General features: G+C 33.6%; 1 protein-coding gene across 5 annotated transcripts; it reads left to right on the top strand.

Annotated features, from left to right (window-relative positions):
• Positions 1-247: 247 nt before the first annotated feature.
• On the top strand, positions 248-10,148 carry LOC108346007 (protein REBELOTE). Of its 5 annotated transcripts, none has more exons than XM_017584917.2 (15): positions 248-352; positions 910-1,042; positions 1,272-1,332; positions 1,928-2,033; positions 2,136-2,193; positions 2,283-2,377; positions 3,262-3,330; positions 5,575-6,102; positions 6,608-6,907; positions 7,043-7,366; positions 7,507-7,713; positions 8,033-8,122; positions 8,200-8,292; positions 9,162-9,268; positions 9,754-10,148. In XM_017584917.2, exons 2-14 carry the CDS (start codon positions 934-936, stop codon positions 9,231-9,233), a joined length of 2,112 nt encoding a protein of 703 aa, XP_017440406.1. In that variant the 5' UTR covers positions 248-352; positions 910-933; the 3' UTR covers positions 9,234-9,268; positions 9,754-10,148. The 5 variants fall into 5 exon arrangements, with proteins under 5 accessions (XP_017440406.1, XP_052723592.1, XP_017440405.1 ...); XM_052867632.1 differs by lacking the exon at positions 9,754-10,148 and adding an exon at positions 9,437-9,510; XM_017584916.2 differs by lacking the exon at positions 9,754-10,148 and having other exon boundaries at positions 9,162-9,432.
• Positions 10,149-10,964: the final 816 nt, after the last annotated feature.

The following is a 10,964-nucleotide window of genomic DNA, read 5'->3' as shown; positions in this document are numbered from 1 at the left end:
AGTATTATAAAATTATAAATTGATTATATAACATATTTTAAAATTATATTAATCATGTAAAAGTAAAGTTATGTCAAGTATATAATTATGTAAAATTGTAAATTATATAAATTGTATGATTAATTTAAATAATTTTCATAAATTGTAAAATGTATAAAATCTAATTTTGAATGATATAATAATTTTATTTCAAACTAAAATAATTCAGTTTTAGTTTTATTAAAATAGTAAAGTTGTAACACACAAACAGAGTATTTCGTTAAACTTTAAACCCTAAAGTATCTCTTCCTATCTCCTCCTTGTTGCTCCAGCCCTACCAGTCCTCTGGGTGTTCCATTGCAGCCTCCACAGTGTGAGTTTTCTCATTCTCACGATTTTGCAGTTTCCATCCCTAACCAAACTTTCATGTTCAATCCCTAACCAACTGTATACTTGAGTCTCTCTGTTATTTCTCTCTTGGTAAACTTTAAAAGAGAATTAATTTCAGTTTTTTCAATACTTTTGCATCCTTTCTGAACTTCTGCTGATTCTTTTACTTGAAGTATTCTGCAACCTTCTGTTAATTTCTTGTAGGCAGCTATTTTTCGAAATTGTTTAAAACACATTTTATCTGCTACACTGGGTTAGGCTGAATCCTTTAACCTTGACCCGATGATATTTTGGTTCTCTTTTTCGGTGATTACTGAAATATTTTCCTTACCTGTATTATGAAAAGTTTTCCAATCACCTATGGACATTTAAATTCCAATTTATTGTCCAAATAGGTGTCAGATATGAAAATACTAGGCATGACTGACATAAAAGTATAAAGATTATATCTTCTGTCCTTTTTTATGGATAAAGTCTATTATGTGCTTTGAAACTGATTTAAATCTTTTACTGAAATTTTGTAAATTATTTTATGTCTAGAATCTCTGTTGATATTGCTACCTAATGGGAAAGCTGGGTAAGAAAGCCAGGAAGTTTGCGAAAAAGAATTTGCAGTCAGTTTTGAGGAACAAAAGAAAGTTAAATTCCAAGTTCAAAAGGAAAGCTTCAAAAAGTAAGAATTTTCTAGTATTACATATATGATGATTTGATTACTCTATAGCACATCTTACCGGTGTGTACATGTGATTATTGGTTAGGATTCATATGTTTTATTATAATTTATTTAGTAGTTATATTATCTGGGAATGCAATTTGCTTTTATGTGGGGGCACTAAATTATGGGCAAGATGTGTAATCATCAGTTTGAATTTATTATTTTCTGGAAAATTTGATTGTCACAGGAGATAGTCATGATATTGAAGAAAACTTAGAGAATGATACAATTAATCCATCAAATGAAAGGTAAATGGTTTCCTAAGTATAATTATCTGTTGATTTTATTGACATATTCACTTTGTTTCTGTTTCTACTACACTCATTTCTATGTTTTTGTTTTCAAACAACCTTTTTCTTTTATTTGGTAAATTTTGAACTACGTGTGTAGTTCACACCAAAACATTGATTTCAAAGTAATTAAAAAGTCCATGAAATTTTATAATTCTAATAGATGAAAATGATGGGTGGTAATTTGATAGCAAAATTTCAAGAATTAAAAAAAAAAGAAAATGCAGAAAAAAGGTAAATGCTTGCAGCCAATTGAAATTCTTATGGCCCCAAGGAAACTGAATTTGAAAACATGCCTTTCCCTTCTCTCCTTCTGAATTACCTATATAACAAAATTGTTCTTACTCCTTTAACAAACTTTCTTATTTTTTTATTTAAGAGCAAGTCTTTTTCCCAAATGGAGAATCAACCCGAATAAGCAGATCACTTGGATTACTCATAACTAACAAAATCATAAGCCTATCATAATCCATGGGTTTTAATACAATCAAATTCTTTAGCTGGTTGTACATGGTATCATACTAATAACTGACTGTGTATTTGTTGGCATCAGAAACATAGTTGAAGGATTTCAAGACACTTCTCTTGATGCTATATTCAGTGAAGATGACAGTGAAGTTCTTGGAGATGATTCTGATAGTGATGGATTTCTTTCAGAGGTTTAAATTCTAATTTATTGCTAAAACACTTGTTTGTTTTAATTTTTCATTTGCCTTAACTATTGTATATTTCATGTACTGATTTCTTGAGTTTGTGAGCAGGACTCAAGCTTTGTACATGACGCTGGAAGCGACAGTGAGAGTGAACATTATATTGAGGGTTAGGATATTTCTAGCTTTGAGTTTAAACTCAATGTAATTTTCCTTTTTACTTGTTTCGATTATTCCTTGACATAAGTTTTTTTTTAGACAGCAATGCTTCTAGTTCCTTATCAGTGCAAAACAGGGATATTTGTGCTGAACTTCTAAAGAAAGCAAAAAAATTGAACAAATTGAGAGAGAAGGTGATTTTCCTGTGACCGATGGTTTTATGGTGGATTTTTCTATTTAAAATTTATTTTGTTGATTGGAGAGTGGTTCATTGTTCCATAATTTCATATGGATGTACACCTTTTTATTTGATTTGTACTTATTTTGAACAATTATGTCATGCTAGTGCCTTTTTTCCTTTAGTAAAAAAAATTATTGGATAGAACGGAATACAAATAAAACTAGGATAAGAAGTCACCATGACAGAAAAAGGTTAAACATCACTGAACAAGTCTAACAATATTTCAAGGTTTTGTCAATATAACATTACATGAAGTATCATGTGTTTGATGTTGAACTTTGAAAGATTTTCTGTTCTATCCTACTTGAGGCTTACTAAGTTTTATATGGTAGTTGAAACATTTGCTGGTCTTTTTTTCCCCTTTCATAGTAAAACATTTTATTGGAAAAAAAGAACCACTTAAGTAAACGATAAGAATACTCTAAGACAGAAAAACTGTTAACAAACAGTGTAGTCTAACAATATTACAAAGTGTTATCAATGCAACAATAACATGAAGCATTTTATGTTTAATGTTGATCATGAAACACTTGCTGTTCTGCTTGAGTCTTATCTAGTTTAGTAGGGTAGTTGATGCAAGATACACATTCTTCTTACAGTGGGCTTGTCAGCTCTGCAAGAACTAAAACATGATAGGCCAAGGAAAGAGAGGGTTTAGTTTTTACTATTTTCTAAGAACTTGGAGTTGTATGTTTGGTTGCTGAATTTCATGTAGTGGTGTATTGTTATTCTTCATTTCTTACCATTTTTTCTTTTATAAATTAGGTGTTTGCTTCTGATTTTTGCTATCCAATGTTTCTTGTTCCAATAACTGACTTATCCTTTTTAAATATCAAGGACCCGGGGTTTTCAAAATTTCTAGAAAGTTATGATATGAAGATTGAAGAAACCCAAGACGAGGAAATTGTGAGTAGATTTATGCCTTATTTAGCATTGACAAGAAACACACACACACACATATCATATACATATACATGAATCTTTTGAGAGATCATCTCTCAAGCATCCTTTCTCATATTTTAGTTTTCATGTTGGTACTAGAGTGGGTTGATCCTGCTCTATTTGTCATTGTTTGACGAGAAGCTGTTGTTTGCTACTGTTCTCATCGGCCACCAACTATGCCCAATAATTAATACTTTTAGAATATTTGACCAACTTTGTAAAAGCTGAAAGTTGTTTTTATTGTACCTATCTGTCACCTAGAGTCCAAGGTGCAGACTTTTAGTATATTCCCTTTTATATGTTTGATGTAAGAACACACACACACACATCATATACATAAACATGAATCTTTTGAGAGATCATCTCTCAAGCATCCTTTCTCATATTTTCATTTTCATGTTGGTATTAGAGTGGGTTGATCCTGCTCTATTTGTCATTGTTTGACAAGAGGCTGTTGTTTGCTACTGTTCTCATTGGCCACCATCTGTTGTTGCCAACCATTGCCATTATTTCTACTGGGCATCTGTTGTGGGCCTTTGTTGTCCTTGTATCTAACTTCTTTTCTGGGTCTCAATTGCTGGTGGAAGTGCAACCCATAAAACACCTCTTGGGGACCCTTTATTTTACGTTTCTCCTTCTTCTGAATGTCTTTTGGACTTGCCATTGTGTCTACTCTGGGAAGGGTAGGCTGTAATGGTCACAAGAGGTCCTCAACTTTCTTATTTTAAGATGGACCATACTTAAGAGAATTGCTTCTCTTTGCCTGGTTATCTTGACAAGACAGGCAACGTCTCCAAATTTTAGATTGTTGAACTAAAGTGTTTTGATGAAGAATATTAGGAATATCCAGGGTTAAAATCCAATAGCTCAACACAACCATTCACACTGTTTGGTTTGTACCATTAAATTTCTCAAACCGTTGAAAGTCAAAGTTCATGGATACTTGATTTAGGTGCTTTTGATCTTATTTATAGTAATACTTCCTTGTTCTCTTCCATTTCTTCTCCTAGAGTTCCTCATTCTATTAATTTAGCTAATGGGTCCAAAGTTGTTTCCTAGGAAATTAGTCAAGTCTCCTTTTCTCCCTTAAACCATAATTGTGATCCTTGTTTCTACTTGCCCTTTTAACCAAAATTCTGTGAGTCAATTAATGAAGTCATTAGATTGTTTATTAACCTTTAATGCTAATTCTTTGACTATACAAAAATGTGGTATGGGTGGTGAAGGTCAAGAATCTTGAGGACTATACTATCTTGGAAGCAACCCTTATGTGTTCCTGTGTTCTGCATCTTTTAAACCTTTACATGATCGATTGAATTATCCACACTTATCAAAATTGAAAAACTTCTTAAGCTTGCCAAACATGAAGCCTCAGAATAAGTAATGTCAACTAGGGAAATATGTTAGATCATCTTTTTCCACAATTCATTCTTCCATTTGGAATCCAAGTCACATCACATATTTTTGGTTTAGACATTTTTTTATAGATGAATACTCTAAATTATTAACAAAGGATTGATTTGAACTTTTGTTTATCTTTGTGTCTTAATGAAATACAAATTAGTTTGTACAAGTTATCAAGATTTTGAGGAGAGATAATGCTGAAGAATAATTCTCTGACATTTTTGCATTAGTCTACCTATCCTCAAAACACCTCACAAAAATGGTACGACAGAAAGAAAAATTGGCATTTAGTTCAAGTTATCATTGATTATCTTCATTCTCCCCCCCCACTTTGTGTTCTCTATTACCATTACTAAGTGTACGTGAAACACCTGATCATCATGGGTGGAGATAAACTATGATTGTTGAAATACAAGCTCTTGCTTAGAATAACACATGGAAGCTAACGCCTTTTCCACTTGACAAAAGATAGTTGGATGTCAGTGGGTTTACACCATTAAAGTTAAGCCACATGGTAATTGCCTTAAAGCTAGTCTAAGGATACACATATACTTGAATATGGTGATATTTTTTCTTCTGTGGACAAAATTACCACTGTTTGACTCTTCTGTGCAATGGCTGTTTTTTTCCAGTGGCCTCTCTATAAATTGGATAAAAATTATCTTTCTATTAAGTAATCCTAAATAGTAGAGCTACTATTTCACTGGATATGTTGTGATTTCATTTTCTCTAACTTTGAACTTTTTATCCTATTATCACTTCTATTAATGAAAAATTGACTGTTTTCCTATTTATGTGGTTCAGGGTTCGGATGATGGAAAAAGTTTAGATCTGGTGCAGCCACTTGATAGCAATAATGCATGTTCTCACGTGGGTAAACATTTGACTAGTGCATCTGTTTATTCATTGTGTGAACTAGTCAAAGAACAGAGTAGTGTTCCTGCCCTTACTTGTCTCATAAATGCTTATAGGGCAGCATGCCACAATGATTCTGAAGCAACCAGTGTCAGTGGTTGTGTCTTTTCTGATGGCATTCAGAAGAGTGAAACTTTCTGCAAGATAATAGTGTTCATGCTACAAGAGGCTGATGCTACATTTAGGAGGTTATTGGGAATATCAAACTCTAGTTCTAGGAAGGAAGCTGTTTTGGACCTAAAGAATACAGCAAAGTGGTTGTCTCTTAGGCCGCTTATTAAGTCATACTTGAGAAGTACTGTGTTTCTCCTGAACCAGGTCACTGACTCTGAATTATTGGCCTTCTCAATTTGTCGGCTGAGAACTTCAATCATTTTTCTGTGTGCATTTCCATCTTTACTGCACAATCTTCTTAAGGTATTCTTAAATTTAGTACCCACAATTTTTGTTTGAAGAGGAATAAAATGTCTCTCTATGTCTTGACATTACTTTCTAGTAGTAGCAGTATGTTCCATCCAAAATGACTATTATATATAGTATGTGTTTAGGCTGTAGATTTACTTTTGGAGTTTTGGAGGAAAAGTGGTTGGGAGAGTTAAGGTCCTCTCGAAAGAACCTGTCTTGAATATTTCTGTAGTTACTGGTTGTCCTATCAGTACCCACAATTTTTGTTTGAAGAGGAATAAAATGTCTGTATTATACAGACCGTCTTCACATTACTTTCTAGTAGTAGCAATGTGTTCCATCCAAATTGGTTGATACCTGGATGACCATGATTTGATTCTATTGATACTATATTTGTTGTTTGCGTTTAAAGTAAGCTTTTATATATGTACCTCCTTGACCTTTTTGCCAAGATGTGTGTAATGTCAATCTCATGACATGTGAGATGTTCCTTAGCTTGCACTTGAATCTATTGCAGATTTCTATTCATCTGTGGGCAACGGGTGATGGGTCTCTATCATCACACTCCTTTCTCATTATACAAGATATAGCTTCTATATCTAGCTCTGAGTGGTTCGACTTCTGCTTTGTCAAAACATACAAGGCCTTCATTAGTAACTCTCAATCCGTTGAGCGGAAGTTTGAACATATACGTTTTCTGAGGAATTCCTTTGTGGAGCTATGTTGTTTAGATATGCAAAAGTCATCAAACAAAGCAATGGCATGTATATTGCATCTGGGTAAGATATTGCAGAAAGGGTGGCAAACCAAGAAGAAAGTAAGCTTCAAACAATTTTTTTTTATTAATGTTAAGATTCATGAACAATGAATTGAAGAATTAACTTTCTACGCAAGTATTATATTAGCACACTGAGGAAATTTTCTGATATTTTGCCTTATATTTTGTATACAGGAGGTGGTTAAAACAATTTGCAGTTGGCAGTACATCAATTGCATTGATATGTGGGTTACGTTAATATCAGCTAGCATACATGACTATGATCTTCAGCCATTGCTTTATATGATTGTACAGATTATAAATGGAGTTGCTCTCCTGTTTCCCGGGCCTAGATATTTACCACTGAGACTCAGATGTATCCAATGGCTTAATAATCTTTCTGGTTCTAGTGGGGTTTTCATCCCTGTTACATCATTGGTGCTGGATGTTTTAGAATACAAAATTTCCAAGGATAGTGGGAAACCTGGCAAAGTATTGCAACCTATGTCTACTGTAAAGGTCAGAGATGAATTTGACAGCCCCCTCGCCCCGAACTTAATAATTTTTTTATACTTATCTAATATCACATGGCCTCTGAATTGTTAGCACATATATGGACCATATACTTCATTGTAGTTTACAGTTTAAAATTAATGCAGCTTCCAAAGCATTGGTTAAAATCACGTGGCTTCCAAGAAGAGTGTGTATTATCGGCCATTGAACTCCTTTCAGAGCACTTTGCACAATGGAGCTATCATATATCTTTTCCCGAGCTAGCGACAGCACCACTTATACACATAAAGAAGGTCTTTGAGAAAATTTCTACCGAGAATTTCCGACGGGTTATCAAGCGTTTCATTGACCAAGTGAGAAAAACAATCCTGTTTTCATGTCTGTCTATTTAGAATATATTACATGTCATCTTGAACTTTGGGATTTAATTGAATGTCTGTAACGCTAGTTGAATCTTTAAATCACTATCACATAGCAAACTGGCTATCATTGCCGTAAGTTCTGTTAAGAGTGTAGATAAACTTGTGTTGTATGTCATTTCTTGGCAGCCTTCCCTTGCATGATGTTTAAGCATGTTTGCCCTTCCCTTTGCCCTATTTTAAAACAGAATTTCAGTATAGCCTTTTCATCCAATCTCTTTTTGCCTTTTCTGTTTGTGTTGGCTAAATTCAGGTGGAAATGAATATTGACTTTGTGCAAAAGAAAAGAGAAGATGTGTCTTTTTCACCAAAAGATCATCAGTCCGTTGAATCATTTCTTCAGGTTATCTCCCTTAAACTGATTTGAATCAGTCTTGTCATATTTCTGTGACTAAACTAATCAAGCATCTGATTTGGCAGGTTGAAAAACGAAATGGTAACACTCCATTTACACAATACTATAAAAACATCATGAGCAAGGCTGCTTCTAGGAATTCAATTTCAGATAGAAAGGTATGATTTACTCAATCACTTGTCTCTTCCAAGTTTCTTTTTGTATGGCCTCCCGCGAGTCCTTACTTGGGATACCTCATCCTTTATTGCTGTATGAGGGATATGTCACTCTTGCTAATAGACATGGTTGAAATTGTTGGAAAAATTAATGTAAATTTCCAAATATTAATGCAAGTGTTTTCTAAGAGGCAGTGAATGTATTCTGACTTTCGGATATCCCAACTGCAATAATGAGAGGGCAGGTGGAGAAGGGCCAGTCCACAGTCCTTGTGAAGGCCTGTGAGAATCTGGACACCCTATTTTGGGAAATGGCAAAAAATGAGGTATCTAAGAGGAAAGATTGTTGGATGGTGGCTAAATAGGTGTAGCTGGACTGAACTCACTATGATTCAAAGTTGAATATTTCGGCTAAGGAAACTGTCAAAAACTTTTATGATACCTCATATATACAAATTATACAGACAGACAAATACACTGCTGAATATTATTTACATATTATATTTACGAGAGATAAATTTAAGTTCTACTACCTACGCACATGAATTTAAACACTATATATAAACCCTAAAAATTTAGTACATGGACTTGAGCTTTGAAACGCAGCTATTCCAAATTTCTTGCAGTTTTCGACAATGCCATATCTTTGATTACTTTCATTATCAAATTTACCATTCATTTCACCTAGGCTTACATGAGTATTGACTTCTCAACTGTTTACATTTATCAGTAATACGGCTTTGCTGATAATTTTTTTTATCAGTAATACTAGAATACTAAATTTCCTACGAAGAGAATATTCATTTTGAATCTTTTAAATTTCAATCATCCAAGTGTTGTGTTTCTTACATTATCCATGATTTGTGTGGCAGGCTCCAGGCAAGGGGAAGAGGGAAATGCTACATCCAAATGGCAGCACTGCCATGGTGTCTACTTACTCCTGAAAGAATCTTTCTTTGGTGATCCGATTCTACATGAGGTAGATAGTTAGAGCTATCTAATGTAAACGTTCATTACAAATACAATTTCAGTCATTGGACCCAACGAGTTGTGTTTTTTAAATTTTGGTTCTAGATTTTGTTGTATTGAGTTGAGGGTTCAAAGAATGTAATACAAAAAGTTAGCTTAAAATTTTTCATCTTTTCAGAGAGGACGTAGTTCTATGTTATTGGCAAAATCCTATTAGAAAGGGATGAGTCTTACATGTCTCTGGTAGGGTAATTCTCTTATGTTGTGTTTGCTTGCATATGGTAATTTAAAAAAGTAATTCATTTTTTTGAAGAATTTAAATTATTTAACACTAAATAACTTGTTTGAATAAGTAAATAGAAAAAAATTAAAATTTAAGAAGTTCTAGAAAGTATTTCATTCTATTTAATTTTATTCACGAAGGTTGAGTTGTTTAGGCTAGAGTTCTTGGCAGGTTGCTTTTAATTTTTTTTTGAATTGTTGAAATCCTTGAAGGTCATTACCAACTAGCCAAGAGTTTATCTAGTCAAAGGAAGCAAATAACAAAGCAAAGGGATTTTTCTGCATAGCTTCCGGATTGGGAAGCATATGTTCTAGATTGAGTTTGTGAAGGAAAGTGACTTCCGAGACAAATTTTTACCCAACTGAAACCCTGTGCGCTCAGTCACTACGAGAAGCATTTTCCATGTGAAGGAGTGGTTGACCATGTGAGGAGGCCTGGATATGTGCATTGGCCTCTCCAGTTGGTTTTATTTGAATTTTAGAGAGAAAATTGATCGGACTTTGAGGGTCCCTCCCAGCTATAAATAGATGTGTTGGGTCTTTGTAATTTTCTTACTTTTGAGCTTAATGAATTGTTGCATATTTGATTGCAGCCTTTTTTCTCTTAAGTCTCTCTTAGATTTTGACTTCTCTCACTCTCCTCTAACTTCCTTTTTCAATAGGAAGACTTTTTGAGCTGTGAGGTCTCATACATATCAAACACCTTTATATTTTACTCCATTCCACTGCACTGGTTTAATGTTAACGCAACTTTGATTTGGACCTTCTTCTTTCGTGATTCAGGCTTAGAGGAACCTCCATCACAAAGTCTCTTACAAACTGAACATAACAATTAATCTTGTAAATACAATATATAGGAACCTAAACTAATGATAAGAACACTTAAAATATTAAAGCAAATAGGACATACTTGCTATACATATTTCTATCTTGTGCAAGACAATTGCAACAAATGTTCATTAGCATCAAAATGAACGTTAATAAAAAGACAAAAAGGAAAACTAATCAAATTATCACAAGTTGTGTCAAAAAGATAAGTCAAAACTACTTTTGATAAAAGCTCTGAAAAGCAAGTCTACGACTGACATCTACGCCAATAGTAAAAAGAAAACAAATCTCAAGACAAACTTCGTCAAAACGATTATATTATCAAGTCTCAAGACAAGTATCGTCACAACGACTATATCATCAAAGTGTATAAATAGAAAACAAGAAGACAGAAGAAAATGATGACGAAGAGGAGAGAAAATATGAAGATATAAAGATATCTCATCATTCATTGAGCACAAAAATCTCTTTGAGCTATCAATGCTAAATTCCTCCTATCAAGAAAAGGAAAAAGAGAAAAACTCAAGAAAAGAAGAAGAATACTCTCAAACTTCATCAGAACATCCCACTTGAAGAAAGAGACGAGAGTTAAAGAG

This window comes from Vigna angularis, chromosome 8, assembly GCF_016808095.1.
Source record: "Vigna angularis cultivar LongXiaoDou No.4 chromosome 8, ASM1680809v1, whole genome shotgun sequence".
NCBI lineage: Eukaryota > Viridiplantae > Streptophyta > Magnoliopsida > Fabales > Fabaceae > Vigna > Vigna angularis.
This window is presented reverse-complemented; position numbering and strand designations above follow the sequence as displayed.